This window comes from Haemaphysalis longicornis, unplaced genomic scaffold (genome assembly GCF_048455015.1).
Source record: "Haemaphysalis longicornis isolate Haplotype H1 unplaced genomic scaffold, Haemaphysalis longicornis Haplotype H1 scaffold_12, whole genome shotgun sequence".
Taxonomy (NCBI): domain Eukaryota; kingdom Metazoa; phylum Arthropoda; class Arachnida; order Ixodida; family Ixodidae; genus Haemaphysalis; species Haemaphysalis longicornis.
This window is the reverse complement of record NW_027526225.1, coordinates 31,872,603-31,889,357: the sequence shown is the minus strand read 5'-3', so window position 1 is coordinate 31,889,357 and position 16,755 is coordinate 31,872,603. Positions and strand designations below refer to the sequence as shown.

Below are 16,755 nucleotides of genomic sequence, written 5' to 3'. Positions count from 1 at the left end.
TTGTTACACTCCTTGCACATCACTGCACACAATGACATGTCTTGTTTTCAAAATTGTTGTCTTGCTAATTTGTTATTTTTATGTTTCCACGGTCACGATTTTCATGTTGCTTGAGCAGCTGACAACTAAAGAGAATTAAAAAAAAATCGGTTACGTCAAAAAAATTATAGTAATGTCATTGTGTGGAGAATGGCTAAAGGTGTACTATGAGTGTGTGCTAGATCTTCTACCATCATTTTACAGGTCAGCATCCATCTTGCAAAAATGAGAGAATAAAGTACTTGAGATATTCCAGCCATATTTTGGTGGTTTTGTTTATGTAACATTACTAACAACTGTACCGAATTTCATCAAAATCTGCTGAAAAATAAAAAAGTTAGCTTCGATACCCATGTCCCCCCCTTATACCCCCCCCACATCCTTATTAACGGGAGACACTACTCGAAAACAGGTTTCCTTAAGTTTTCAAGTTAGGACTTCAAAAATTTAGCCAGTGAGAGATATTTTCTCGCATATCCCACAACTGTTATCAGCATCTTATGTAGTCTCATTATTACGTTCTCATATGTGCGGCAGCAAAAAAAGGGTTTTTTACTCTTGCTTTTTCGACATCTTAATATTTGTCCAGGTAATCATGTAATAACTCGTTATGCTTGTTATGAACCCCGCTGTGCACTAAGAGCTCAAAATTATGAGAAAGAGAAGTTTTTACCAGAAAAAATGACCAGACCTGCTTAACTCCTCTTTTTCAGCGGTCCTTGTATCCTTTCTTGGTAGTTTTACACTGATAATGAATGTACAGTTAAAACCCGGTCTAACGAAGTCACCGAAAATTGCGAATTATTTCGTTAAATCAAGAATTTCACAAAATCAGGACTGTCGTTTTAAAAGCAGTTGATTCTATAAATTCGATGTCTAAAAGAAGGCGTATCACAGAAGCTACCATGACATTGTAATTGCGGCGGGCACGGCGCTTGCCTGCCAATAATTTAGCAATGCGCTAAAAGTTCATAGTGTAAATAATAAGCCAGCCAGGGTTTGCCCTGAAGTCGCCGTACCCCAACAGACGCACGAAACAGCCCTTTTTGATGTACCCTTCCTCACTGAGCGGAACAAACTTGGCATTTTAGATGCGAAGCATCTCATGCTCGGGGCCGTATACTTTAATCTTCTTTAATTGTCACTTGTTTTAGCAGTTTAGGCTCCTGCAAAAAAAATTGATTTCGATTTTTTTTCTGTATTAATCAGCATTTTTTTCACTGGTATCGTTAAAAATGGGGAATTCGGTTAGTTATTTTATTAAGCTGCAATACACGCTAAATTATTTGCAGTGGAAAAAGAAAGAACAGCATTCAGAGATTCCTGATAAACGGTCGATGTTCCACGATTGTGCAAGAGCAAAGGAAGTGGCGCAGTCGTCATTCTACCACTTGCCACTCACCTCCAATTTGAGGGCCGTCTTGTCGTAGGCATTGGGCACCCGAGCCTGTTTCACGCGGGCCCTAGCTGGCAGCTTCCTCTGAAAAAATAAAAGAATACAATAAGCAATAATAATAAATAAATGAAACAGCAAGCGCAATGCTGGTCGATGGTTCAAAGAACCAAAATTTAGCACTGAAGCTACCCCCACACACCTCAATGGACGGCTCGGGATTAATTTAGATCTTTACAATACCAGGCCCAACTTACTTTATTATAGTGCCAGACCCAATTTTTCAACTACGAAAGCAAAAACTAAAAACAAAGCATCCCTTTTTTTACAACTGCCTCAAACTGAGGTAGAGGATACAAGTTTTCCAACAAGATAAAGGGAACGCAAGATAATAATAGCAGCGAAAAGCGTGACATTATGTGATGCGTTGTCAAGGAAACGGCTGACAAGTGACACACGTCCATCCACAAGCGCTGCAGGGCAGAAAAATTCCAACCCAACACGATTCCGGCCCAAAGTGTGAAATGCAGAGTGAGCAAAGACCAACCCAAACCAGCACTGGTCAATCAGTCAACAACAAAAAAAAAGCATATCGGGTGCCTGCACCATGGCAGTCCGCTATTAACGATCAGTCAAAACAATTTTGGCTCAAAATTTAGTCTGTTGTATCCGATTGTCTGCTAACGCCGCTATAGCAGGCTGTCTGCTATAGAGAGGATTGCACTTAAAATGCATGGGGACCAAACAAACCAACCGAAATGGTCTGTTGCAACCGGAAGTTCGTTGTTGCCAGATCTACAACAATGGGCGTAGACTGAAGCACATTGCTCCATGCTGCGTGGTAAAATTTACGGCCTCTACAAGGCATGCTCAAGAATGCACGATTTGGGTTAAGCTTGTCGAGTAAATGAAAAATGAGCAGACAGTACAGAAGCAGCGCATTAGCGCGTGCCGACATCTCGCTTTTGCAGAGCCAAGCACGTTCAGAAAATCTACTCGACTACAGTAGAACCTCGTTGATACGTTTTATATATAAAAAAAAAAAGTGAAGGGGAAACATTGTTTTGGGGAAAACATACGATCTGCCGCAGTAAAAAGAAAGCAACCAAGCGACGAACATATGCATTTAATGTCCTTTTTCACTTACACATGTCTGTCAATGTATGCTGGCGCATGCTAAAGCCCTTTGAGAGCAAGAGCTCCTTTTCAAAACATTGCAGACTTTTGTCCGCAACGGGATAGTCCTCCGCGCGAAAGCAGCTCCACCATGGTGACCCAGGCGGCCTGGCTGCTGCTTGGTTCATGCTTATTGCACCGCGCGTGCCGAGGCTTGGTCCGCACTCACGTCAGTATGTTCATTGTAAAATGTATAATCCAGTCGCAGTTGGATGAAATTTTTAAATTTTGAATGTACTTAGCCCGAAATCAGGTTATCGAGGCATGTAGCAACCGGGCAATTGTATGAACTGGGAACATATCAACGGCATTCTACTGTATTGAAAAAAATCAATACTAGTCCACTTATAACAATATCTAAGTGCCAAGGAAAACCCATCGTTATAACCGATGATTATTATAAGCGGGTTCCACAAAAAAAAAAGGCAAAACAGAAATAACATTTTATTCACATGCAACCAAGGTCGTACTACAGTAAGCCTCGTTACAAGAGACACTCAAGGGACCCAGGAATCATGTCTCTTGTTACCATGTCTCTTGTATTCAATTTTGGTAGCGTGGCAAACAGAAGAAAACCAACCAAACCATTTTCATTCAAATGTCTCTTATGACCTAGTGTCTCTTGTAACAGTGTCTCTTATAACGAGGTTTTACTGTACTACTTATTTGCAGAGCAGATGTCACAGCCAGTTGGCTTTGTTTGCTTCACGCAAAGCTACGGCACATCTTTTTCAAGAGCATCTGTAGGTGCTTCCCCTAGCTGAGCGAAAAGCCCTTGGTGGAAATGAAGTCCCTGGAGGGCTGTATCATGTGTTGGGCCTCCTTCAAAGACCCTACCCGAGTAGACTGCGCGACCGTGACATCCAAGTGTCACTGTCACTGCTGTCCACAGCACATTTCCACACAACGATTGTCTCTTCAGTAAGGCCCTCGGACGTTCCTAAAACATCGACCCTGACATCCCTTTCGCGGAAAAATGAAGGCAGTTGAAGAGGCAACCAGTTATATTCAAAGTGGTGTGCACGTGACACAACAGGCAAACGCACGAGCGAGTGGCGTCACGGCACTGGTGGTGTGAGTTCGCGAGTGGGCGCGGGGACGATACCAAGGCGGTAGTGCTGGGAGGGGGGTTCGGAAGAAAAACTGCTCTCCCCCAGTCCTCACATCCTCGTAAGCAGCGCAGTCAAATCGATTTCTGAAGAATGGAAGGGAAGCGATGAGCATCGCGGCTCATGGTGCATGCCATCAGCACGGAGAGGCGGCAGCAGCTCTAATTCTCGGTACGAGCTACAGTTAAACTTCGATATAACGAAGTCGTACTTGGGGCCGCAAATTTCATTAAATCGAGAATTTCGTAAAATTGAGGTTTCGATTTTACAGTTCATTTAACCAGTTATTGGGGTTTTAACACTTTGGCCCTCGCCAGGCAACAACTGCTATGTAGTTACCTCTCCAATTAAAGCGAAATTTGTACTAAAACTGGCCGCGAAAATTGTGTGAATTAAGAGTTTCAACACTTTGGCAATGGAATTCGGATAGCCGACGGTAGTTCATGTGTCATCGTAAAACCGGTGCTTTTTCCGCAACGCCTCATTAAATATGATAGCAGACTAGGTTTCCACTTTTTCTTTTTTCATTTCGGTCACTACTAAATGCCGCTGTTAGTCAATTGAACCCGCGTCCATGTCCCGTGAACTTCACCCCGCCGAGGTGCTCGTTCGAAGTTACGCCTCTTTTCGTCCATTCAGTGGTAGGCTTAGGTGCGGCGGGCCAACAGCGGAAGGCTGCTATGAAACTTTCGAAAGACTTTTTTCATGTACAAGGGCTCCGCAGTATGGGCGCGTGATTCAACCACAACACTCGAGATAAAACCACGATTACGAGTTGAGCGGAGTACACGCGGACCGCTTCACTGTGTGGAGCAGCGCTTACGTGATCCGGAAAGCGGAACGCTTACATTAAAAATCTTCCGGCCAAATTCGATTAAGCAATTACTTTTATGCCCACTGAGCCCTTACGAAACTGATTTCTCCGCACCGCAGCTGTCTAATGAACGCTGGTGAAACGAAGATGACCACGTTCAAAGAGAGCAATTTATTGCCACCAGCACTCGATGTTCAAGCTGTAGTGAAGAAGTCCGTAAGCAGTGCTTGGCGTTTCTTGACCAGGGCGGGCTTTATGTGACGCTCGTATGCTGACAGCGCTAACAAGGTCTTAAACATTCGTGTGCACCTGCGTGCCTCCGCAGAACATCGATGGCATCCATCACACTTCGGTGGCTGTCAGTTTCACCGAGCTTCCTCAGGCTCTTGTTCGGAACACTTTACTTTCTCTTGGAGTGCTCATGCTGCTTACAAGACTCACCTAACGATGCACGAACAAAATATTAATTTGGTTATCAGCGAGCACAACCTAGCGCAGCAGCACCGTGAGCAATGACGCGTAGAAAAAAAAAAAGCTTGAAGTAGGCTTCGGTAGCGCCTAAGCATAGAGGGCGCTGGCGTAGGCAACGATGGAGACGTCAAAATAGTTCGTGCACTATTAAACCGTCTATGACCGCTAGCGGTTTGTGCAGCTTCGTTCTTCGCTTTTAATTGTTGTTAACCGTAGATTTCACCGCTTTTCTTTCATTTTAGCCTTCAAGAGTCAATTTGAGTACTGAATTTTTTCAATGTAGGGCCTGAGAGGCAAAATAAAACGTGCCTCGACCGGAATTTCGTTCTTCCTTTCTTGCCGTGACTTCGTTAAATCGAAAGCGCCGCACAAAATTACTTCGTAAAATCGAGACAAAAATACATGCATTTAGCAAAATTTTGTTAGAAAACTTGAAAAAATTCGTTATATCGCGAATTTCGTTAAATCGAGGTTCGTTATATCGAGGTTCAACTGTATAACCATATTCAATTGTTATATCCAATATCGCAGCACTGGGGCATTATAATAACCCGTTTATTTTACCATACAACGCATACGAAAGTGAACATTGCCAAAGTTGTTCATCGTTATATTGATATATTGTTATACACGGTGTCGTTTTAAGTGGACTCAATTGTAGTAGATATTTAATTTGCGAATCAAACTATTCGCAGCAGTACTATTCGATTGGTACGCAAATATTCGAGTATTTGCCCACCCCTAATTCCCAACCCTGTTGAAGCTGTTCAACTGGTACCTTCCAGAGACACTGTCCTAGCTGTTCAACAAGCACATGTGCTTCCATGCACCACTGTGTCCTGCGGACAAAGCCAAGGCTGAGGCCTTCCATTCGACATACAGACCTTTCCATTGTCAATAAACGCAACTGCTGTCACGTGTTACCTGAACTGATGCGAACGTGCGCATGCAATGCGCGCTGCCACTTTTTTCGCATCATCTCATGCGCACAAAGTGTTCGGATAGAATACGAATGCTTTTTTCCACGCACTAGTCCAAACATCCCCATGATCAAACAGTTGGCACGCCTGCCTGGCGAGCCAGGAGAGAACAGTCTGATCCCCAGCATGCAGTTTACTCCGGCCGAACTGGGTCACTCCAAACTAAGCGACACTCGCAGAGTAATGGGCTAGCTGAGATTTTGCCAAAGAATGTTAGTCATACCTCTTAAAACCATCTAACAACTCCTCTGAGTCAGCGCCAAAGAAAAGTTGCTTGAGAATGCATGGTCGAACCGACTCCGCCAAAAGTAAAACGAGAAACTAGATATCTGGCTATCGGGCTGCAAACCAGGCTTGGATTGGATTAAATTATAGACAATCCGTGGCACGCCCAGTGTTGCCTGGGCACAGTGGATCTCGGGGCGCAGATGAAAAGGGGAGTGGGGGCTTCCCCGGAACGGTGGGGGAATTAGAAATTGAAGTAGATTTAGGGGGGGCCTTTGCACGGGTGGGGGCGTTTCTTTAGAATTTTAAGATAGAATGCAGTGTAGACAGCTTTTAACTTGTGTCACAGGAGCTGCGAAAATCTGGCGGTACCGCACTATAAACAAAACATGCGAATCTAACAACATTGCAACTTACCTTTCAGTCCGTCTTGGTTTATCATCACTCAAACGAAAGCCTCTCAAAAACAGAGACACGGTCTTTATTTCGTCTTTTTTCTTTTTTCACATTAGCCTCTGCACCGGAGTCTTACAAACCACATATGCGGCTATAACTTCCCTAGTATTTGTGTTTTGAGGGAGCACGGCTGCATTGCTTAGCGTCTGTGAATGGGTGCCGTAGGACAAATTTGATAAGAACACAAGCGGGATTTCTTTTTTTTTTTTTCACCCTTCCTAGTGTTTGCAATGATGAAGGCAGTTGGTTATCAGCACAATGTACACGTAGTGGAAACCCCTGGTGTCGTGACTCTCGCTATCTCCAGATGTTCGGAAAGGGAAAGAAGGGTTGCTTATTCTGCACGAAGTCCTAGCAGAAACAACTTACTATGCAGGGGCATAGTAAGCACATCTTCTGAGGTGTGCTCAGGGAAGGGCAGTTGTGATAATCACGTCAGTGCAAACGGAACACGTGAACAAAAGGGTGCCTATTTTTATTTTTGACGCAACCTGCACTGCAACACAGCCTGCGCCAGGATGGCTTATTCCGTCTTTCTTTTTTTTTTCTTTCTTTCTGCGCCGGTTGAATGGCGAACCCGCCAAGAAAACCACACTATAAACAGTATTAGGCCTCGGCCAACCGCGCTTTAAGAAGTCTGCTTATGCATTGAGTTCTATGGGAAGCAAATTGGTGGTCACAAAAAATCACGCTATATCCAGTCTCGCACTATAGGCAGTCACATTACAAATGGTCTACAGTGTATATTATGTAGTATTAAACCCTATGGAGGTCGCCACCCCCTCACGTGACCTGTGCCCAGAGTCCAGGCATACCTGCACGTTGGAGGGCGTGTTGTACTTGATGGGGTCGCCTCCGGCCGGCGTCGTCCGGGCATTTGGAGGCGCCACAGGCGGCGATCCCAGCTGCGGCGGAGAAGTGGGCCCATTCCAGCCGTGTCCGTCGTTTGGCAGCTGGCAGTCGTCAAGCTGCAACGGAGACAGCAGGCGGCTCTCGTTTACAAAAGGCAGTGGCTTTGAAGCTCACAAGGTGAGGGGGCAGGAGTATATGCACACTCAAACTCCGCTTCAAAGGCAATTCTGTTACAATGAAGGATTTCTGGTTCCCCATTAATTTGCCATGGCAGGCAACGCACCAAAATTCTCTCGTTATTGAACAAACTTTTCAGGAACACTTCGCTTCAACAGAAGTTTCGCGAAAAAAAAATGAGAAAGTTTGAATACTGGGAAAGAAAGCCTCTCAAAATCATAGATTTGCAACATTGCAAACGATGCACAGAGTGAATACTGCATTGGTTTTTTTTCTCCGTAAAACAGCTCCTAATGCCGCACCACTACACTTGCTGCCGTGGCTATGGAGGACACCATTGTTTGATGTCAATGACGATGTAACTAAGATTGCTACGATCGCTTGTAAAAAAGGTAACTTGAGCCCCAGCCAAGCCATACCGAGATAAAGACAGAAAAGTGCAAAATCTCGGCACCAGACGTTAGCAGCAATGGTTTCACAGGTTTGTGAGAGAGTACTTTGACTTGTATGCGCAACACCGTTAAGTGAAAAAGCAGAAGTCCACTGAACGATCTCTAGAATCATTCGTGTGGCACGCCGTGTTGTTACTAAATGGCGCTTCTGTCAAAAAGGAATGCGTAGCCTGCACGAGATGATTACTGCACTTACCTCGCACGCACCTTTCAAACGTGCACAGTGTCAAAGATTCCACGGCCCGCAATCTGTCGAATTTTCTTTCTTTATTTCTCCCTTTCTTTATTTGGTACCCACAGCGCCTTTTTGGCATTACAGTGGGGGGGAATAACAAAAAGCAATACATCAACTAGTCACATTGACAACCAAAAATCAAAAATGTTTCAGAGGCCGTGAGCCCCTTTTAAGATGCATTCGTACACACAAGGAGGAAAATAAAAATACAAAGAAAGGATGTGCCATGCTCTTCAAATTTCGGAACTAACGGTTGTCAGTAACAGCACAAATGGTACAGAATATCAGCGAGCTACAATAACTATACAAAGAAAAGGCCGCGGCAAGTCGCTCCCTTGCTTTCCACTCAGTTACGGTCACACAGAAAATATTACACACTGCATCAACGACAACACGAGGAATAAATAATCGAAAAGTGAAAGTACAATGCTGCCCTAACATGTCAGGCAACAACGCCATTCGAGTGTCACGTACACGTACACGTACACGTACACACACACACACACACACACACACACACACACACACACACACACACACACACACACACACACACACACACACACACACACACACACACACACACACACACACACACACACACACACACACACACACACACACACACACACACACACACACACACACACACACACACACACACACACACACACACACACACACACACACACACACACACACACACACACACACACACACACACACACACACACACACACACACACACACACACACACACACACACACACACACACACACACACACACACACACACACACACACACACACACACACACACACACACACACACACACACACACACACACACACACACACACACACACACACACACACACACACACACACACACACACACACACACACACACACACACACACACACACACACACACACACACACACACACACACACACACACACACACACACACACACACACACACACACACACACACACACACACACACACACACACACACACACACACACACACACACACACACACACACACACACACACACACACACACACACACACACACACACACACACACACACACACACACACACACACACACACACACACACACACACACACACACACACACACAAATTTTGCGAGGTGACATAAACGTGTCACTGAAATGTGCCAGCCAAGTGAGGGGGTGCACTACGTATGCTCAAATGCTTCCAGTAGACACTCTCCTCTGTAACCTATGCCACATGGAAGGCACAAACGAAATTCCTCTGTGCGCTTATGTGCTCTTAACGAGGAAGCACAAGAACTTCCCTTGGCAACACTTGTCAAATACTTCTTCATTGCAGCGTTGTGTTTGCGTCCCTTTATTTGGTTCGTCTTTAGGAGTGAATTACTTTGACAGCAGACACTAAATGGACAGCTCCAGCAGGATCCGAATTGCGCTGATGCCCCCACTGTAGTCGTGAAGGCACACCAAATCTTTATCACTTAATTTGGCTTTGTTCATTACCGTAATCGCCACCAGCTTTTAACTCTAGGTCCCACCCCTGCGACTGAACAGGAACATGTTAGTCGGGTTCGTGACGCTCCCACCATACTAGAAGCAATTACCAAGTACGCCCTTAAAAACGGACTCTACAAATGAGTGTAACAGCCTGGTCGACGTCCCCGTTCTACCTACAATGTGAACTGACTGCAGCATGCACTGTTTTCACAGTGAACCGCATTGTCTACAGTGTGAACTGTACATTTAAGTGCGAGCTGTGCATTTTGGTGCCACTGACTGTTTTTTATGTGTTCATTTTGTGATTAGGACCCCAAGACTGAAACTGTGTTCATTGTGCGAGTTGTGACCTTCCCCTTTTCCCCTCATCCTTGCTCCCCCCAGGGCCCCACGGCCTCTCGTTTAATAAAGTTTTTCACTCACTCACTCCAGGCCACAGCTTCCACGAAATTGTGTTCTGCATTGCGGGGGTGCGCCTCTTCTACTCATGTGCCATCATACTTCACCGGCCCCACTAACAACGTAACAAGTACACGCACTACGCCAACTCTTCTTCCACCGTTGGCAACATGCTTAGGTAGCCTGGTAGTAGTAACACACTTCACTCCAACTCTGGACAGCCACGTTCAAATTCCACATCAACTCAAACGGTTTTTTTCTTTACTCTGTACAGTGACGACCATCTTTTACACCTGACAAACATAACACCAGTTTTTCTTACAACGGGGCGCTTTCGCCCTAGAAGAAAAGCCTTCCGGCAGCCCATACGCGAAAACTAAGCCACAGTCTTTTTCGCAGTGCCGCAACACCGCCCACCCACCTTCTCGACGTAAGGGACCGGGATGGAGCCCGTTTGACCGAGACTGTTGCGTGCCGTCCACCACTGGTCCTCGTCTTTGGAGATGACCGTCAGCACTTCGCCCTTCCTGAAGGGCAGGTCGTCGGAATCCTGCACGGTGTGCACCACTCAAAGTTACAACTCCAGCTGCACACGCCACTAACATTCTACGGGGAGGGGGGGGGGGGGGGAGAAGGTTAGGCAAAGCATATGGGCACCAAACTGCTCTGGAATGAAATGCTCACAGCGCGGTAAAAAGAACGACAGAATAAGACACATGACACGGACAACCGCTTTGCCTCTCTTCCGTTCTTTTTTGCCATTCTTTTTTCCGTGCTATTAGCGTTTCAATAAATTGAGCACCAAATAGTCCAAACTTTCTCTTAACCAGTTGCATTTCAAACACGGCTTCCATATTATAAACGGTTCTCATGTCAGACCCAGCTTGCCGAATTCATACATGATCAACTACAGGAAATGGACAATAGGCCCTTTGCAAAATGGCCAAATCGTTGGCAGAAAAGCAGCGAGCCACTCTGGCAACACTGTGCACCCGCTGTGCCGCCATTAGAAAGGAAGGGAAAAGGTTGCGAGAACAGAGTTTCTATGGGGTAGCTACCGTCCTCCGTCCACGTAATTGCATACGCGTCCCGCGAAGTGGTGTTTCCCACTGCAGGATGGGAAAATAACTTTGCCGCCCTCCCTTTGAAAGAATAGCGGCATATTCAGGATTTTTATTCTTCGAGGTCGACCACTAAAAGGTCCTACGAGTACGAGCGATCATACGTCAGCGTGGAGTCCTACGTTACGCCATCGTCAGTGTTGACAAACAGCAGCAAGCAAAGGTAGGATTTGTTGCTAATAAAGAATAGCCTTAGCGCTGCCTCCTTGTTTGGTTGTCGAGTTTTAATTGTGTTTAATCGATGCGCCCTTGCCCCGTGGTAGCGGCGGCTGGCCACTATGAACGGGCCATGAAGGGTCCGTCTCTGCTGAGCGCTCACTTTGCGTATGTTCAAACTTTGAAAACTATTCGCGAAAATGACCAAAGCATGCATAATGAAACTGATTTTGATGTCTCTGCTAAAGGTCGTGTTTGTGATTCACCGCCTCTGTACTTGCGGCGCTTAATTTTTCCGTCGGTGAATGCAGTGCTAATGCGGGAGGGATAGGTCGCACACGTGCGTCAGCAGCGAGCAGAGGCAGTCGACCTTGAGAGGAACTCATATGAAGGAACGAACACAGAAGAAATAGGAGAAAAAAAGGGCACATCTCGACTCGCCCCAGACCAGCCGTTGTGCAGCGGGGTAGATAAGCGGAAGCGATTTGACCAGCGTTAATCTTCGATATGACTACAGCGACGGGGCAACAGACTCGTGAAGCCGTGGGCGAAAACGTGCAACCGCAACAGCGTTGCTACGACCTGCTTCCTTTCTAATGGCGTCGTCACGTTCACCACCAGTGTTACCACCGCTGAATTCTCAGTGTTGTCCGCCTTTTTGCAAAGGGTCTATACCCATTAAGCAGACGCAATTTTCTAGGATTTTTCTAAAGCATTCGATCGCGTCAGCCACAACCAACAACTAGCTAAGCTATCATCACTAAACATCCCTTCTAGCCTGATATCATGGATCGAACACTTCTTCAAAGGATGCACGCAATTCACCTCGGCTAATGAGCACAAGTCTTGTTTAACCAGTGTATCATCCGGTATCCCGCAGGGTGCAAGCCTATCGCCTCTGCCCTTTTTATAGGCTTGTGCGAATAGTAATATCTAAGTTTGAAGCGAATTCGAAGCGAATAGTCCTTGGGGTCGAATACTTTCGAAGCGAATTTAATAGCTATCAGGTGTCGCTGAGCTTCCTGTCACTGAGACACTGAGCTTCCGGGCCTGGCGGGACCTTCATAAAAAAAGTCCCACACAGTGGAATCTTGACGATACATTTCTGGGTGATGCGAATTTCGGGATAATACGAATTTCTGATAAGTCCCGGCGAAATTGGATTGTTTGCAATGGGAAAAATTTCGGCTCTTACGAACAGACCTACGTGGCCCGGCAGATGATACGACCGAGCCGGCGAGGCGCTTGACCGCCGAGCGAGCAAGTGACGGCCATGTACAGGCTCTCTTCCCTTTCTTTGTCACTCTTTCTCCAGGAACAGCCAGGCTGTTGTTATCTGCTCACGAAAACACGCCGCGCACGTCACAAGCGTGCTGATGCTACCGCGGAACCACCCGCACGCTGCACGCGGCTCGGCAGGCGGCACCAACATGGCGGCGGCCGCCACCGCAAAGTGGCGTCGAGAGCTCAAGCGACCGCTTTTAAGCGCTCTCTAAAATGCCACTATGCTCAAAGGATTTGTTCCTTTATTCCCAGAGTGTCCACAGCCCACGAGCAAGATGTGCTCCCAGCCACTCAAAGGACAGCAAAGTTAAAGCCCCCCAAAAAAGAGAACAGAGCTTTGACCTTTGGATAATGCTTGGATCGCACTTTCAAAGTAAAGACAAATTGCCGACTAATCACAACTACATGCCCATCCTGGAAAAACCGACAAATAATGAAGAAGGCGTCCAGTGGAAGAAGTGGTTACAGTGGAAAGGGAGTTTACTGGACTGCAGGTTCGTTTTCTGGACTTGTTACACCTTCCTGGCACAGGATTTCCTGCCTTTTCAAGCACGTGAAGGGTTGGGCGGCGCACTTCGCTCCGGTCTCATCGCAATTTTTCAGTCCACGAAAGTCATCATCATCATCACCAGCCTATCTCGCCTACTGCAGTGCAAAGGCCTCTCCCATTATTCTCCAATTATCTCGGTCCTGTGCTATCTGCGACCAATTTATCCCTGCAAACTTCTTGATCTCATCTGCCCATCTAACTTTCTGCCGCCCGCCGCCACGCTTGCCTTCTCTAGGGATCCACTCTGTTACCCTTAACGACCAACGGTTATCTTGCCTTCGCAGTACATGCCCTGCCCACATCCATTTCTTCTTCTTAATTTCTACTAGTATGTCCTTAACACGTGTTTGTTCCCTGATCCACTCCGCTCTCTTCTTGTCCCTTAATGTTACACCTATCATTGTCCGTTCCATTGCTCACTGAGTCATCCTTAATTTAAGTTGAACCCTCTAAGTGAGCCTCCGAGTTTCTGCCCCATAGGTGAGTACCGCGAAAGAGTGGCACAGTTTAACTCTTTCGTTACCGCAGGAAATTGACCAATTTTGAGGGGTCTGACAAAAACTTTTTTCTGTGCTATACATATTGGTTAGGCACACATTGAAGTGACATGAAATGCAGATGATTCCACGCACTTCCCAACGACACCAGTTTTAATAATGTTTTCATGAATAATGATTGCGAAAAAAATTATCTCATTCGAAATTTTTGTCAAGGCGTCGAAAAAAATATGTGCATAATAAACCACCAGTAGTACAAAAAAAATTATAATATACATTTTGTAGCTAAACATTTCAAAAACCTGTCCTAGAAAAAAAAATTGAGTTGCGCGGTACAATTTGTCAGATATAAAAGAAAATGTTAGCCCGCGTGGTGTACGTGCCTTGTGGTGAAGCCTAACCATTATTTCAAATTTTGCTATTTTGGATGGTTCTCTAGACGAAATCTGGTGGTTTTACATTATAAAGGCCCCAATTAGCCTCCACGTGATGTAAAAACACCTGGTCAATGATTATGACCAGCACAATATTGAAGGCAAGCAAGCGATGCGAAAAAATCTGCTTGGAGTTGAAAACCAAACTCTTCGGTGAATGCTTGTTGAAGTTCGGATAAGCACTTATGAGTCAGAAATTTCATTTCTGGTTTATTATCATGTTTTTACTCGCTATGGTAGCCCTGCTTGCACGAACAAGGTACGATGCGCTAGAATCGTGCCCAGCAAGCTTTCACCAAGCCGCCGTCATGCTATGAAGCGAGTTCAGCACTACGAACCTACTACATTTCAGCGCCAACTAACAATTTCCAAAAGAAACAAATACAAGGCTGTTGGAGACTTTGTCAGAATAGACAGCACTACTAAGCAGCGACACTAGACCTCCGGAAATACCCTCGTATGAAACCGAAACTGGCCAGTGAACAGCTGGCGGTGTTCAAGGCCAATTGGAAGTGTTCTCCTCGTCTGAACTGATATCCGACGACCTGATGTTATCTTCTGACTTTCAGCGGAAGATCTTATCGCAGAAGCAAGGCGTAGATAACTGGAAGCACGAGCGGCATGCTTGTTTCGAGGAGCAGTAGCAGGCGACGGAGGCGCCATGGAAAATGAGCATGTAGTTGGGTAACTGCGTAGTAGCGCCAAATATGAATTTTGCAACACAAAAACGAAGCCGAAACTGCTGGAAACTGGCTGAAAATGCCAGGCATACTTGCTGGACATGTGGGGGACCAGCAGAAATAATCTTTGGCAGAATAAAGCGACTCTTTCTCCGAACCAAAGATCACTAGTGAATAGCTGGTGTCATTTTCAAATAATTATCACCTCTCAACGCTGTCGGATTACAAAGCTGACAACATTATTGGGTACTTTTGACAGGAGCCTTTTGGCAAAAAAATATTATGGTAATGCTGCCTAGCCACGATCTGCATCCTTTGTCAAGTGCAGCAGCCACGCCCCCTTTCTCAAAAACAAACGCACCTCAGCTCTCGAAAAACGCCGTCAAAAATCTTAATGTCGCCGGAGTAGGAAAATTTAAACTGATTCTACAAGTGCAGTGCCTAGACTAACCACTGCCCGCACTAGGTGTATGAGAAATGACTACAACATGTCGAAATAGGCAATATAAATCATCGATCACCAGTGATCGATTTGAATAGGCGTGGTAAAAGCATGGCCCAGTGCACAACAATAGGCGAAAGACGAAGTTACAAGATGCGGTTACGAGTTCCCGTCGATACCAGAACAGGCTTCGTTACCATCCAGTTTCCGAAGTACAATAAGAAGAGTGAAAAATCGAGTGCCGATAGTCCGCCCTTTATTGTTCTACCAAAGCTACGCGACTACTGCCCTGACCGGGGACACTTAATTTCGACGGACAACTCTCATGCACACATTTGTTCTTTTGTACCTCAAGGAATGTGAGGCACTGCTTTTGGCACAACCTGAAAAGGCCGTCGTGGCTGTGAACTCAAAAAACTACCACATGGGAGTGGACTGCAAGAACAAGGGTCCCCCGTCAGTTGTGAGACCTGGAAGCTTTGTAGCTTTAACGGACGGACTAACTCACACAGTCTCAGGCGAGTGGGTAAAAGATGAACGACTCTAACTTCCTTGATCTACCAGACACAGGTTCGAATCCTGCCGGTGATTTCTTTTCTTTGTACTCTTCCGCTGATTTTTGTGAAAGGCCGGAATCAACGAATTGCTAACAGCTTTGCTGCTAATATTGCAACCTTCAAGGCCCCCGCGCATTGCCATTACTTCATCTGTTGGACTGACCTACTGCAACTCCTGGAGCTTAAAAAAACGCTCCACAATTTGAAGGACATCTCCCTACAATGTCATTCCTCAGATCTGTCCAGCACAAGGTTGGAAGGACGCAAGAAGGCTGTAGAGGCACAAAATTCTACCGGCATAGCGAAACCGAGCAGAAAACAAACGCTGCCAGCATAGCATGCGATGTCGACGCGAGTTTCGCAGTGTGTAGCCACTTCGCCAATTTATGCACAAATCAAATGGAGTGATACGCTTTTTATACCCCAAGTGCTTCCTTCGCAATAGCCCGGATTTTCGGAAAAATAGTGCCTCGGAAAGCTCTAAACCTTTTTAGTCCCTCAGATATCAATTTGGTTGTTCTTTGTTGACATTTTTTTCTTTATAAGATGCAAGAATACTGTCCTAAATACCCTAAAAGCTGCATTTGTTATGTCTGCCTGACAGTTTCTTTTGCAGTACTCATGGTAACATTTGCGTCATAAACTGTATCATTCAAAAGCAATTGCAGTATGAACACTGGTGGATATTTCTACACTGTAAACATTTTACTCTATTCTAGACAAAATTCTTACC

General features: G+C 45.7%; 1 protein-coding gene across 2 annotated transcripts in view; it reads right to left on the bottom strand.

The window, feature by feature from the left end:
* Crk (Crk proto-oncogene, adaptor protein) overlaps nt 1-16,755 on the bottom strand; it is a 43,705-nt gene that overhangs the window by 13,975 nt on the left and 12,975 nt on the right. For both annotated transcript variants that reach the window (XM_077693135.1, XM_077693136.1), the window contains exons 5-7: nt 10,723-10,851; nt 7,479-7,631; nt 1,442-1,519 (exon numbers count right to left, since the gene is read on the bottom strand). In XM_077693135.1, coding sequence (XP_077549261.1) covers nt 1,442-1,519; nt 7,479-7,631; nt 10,723-10,851 — 360 coding nt within the window. The remainder of the gene's footprint in view (nt 1-1,441; nt 1,520-7,478; nt 7,632-10,722; nt 10,852-16,755) is intronic.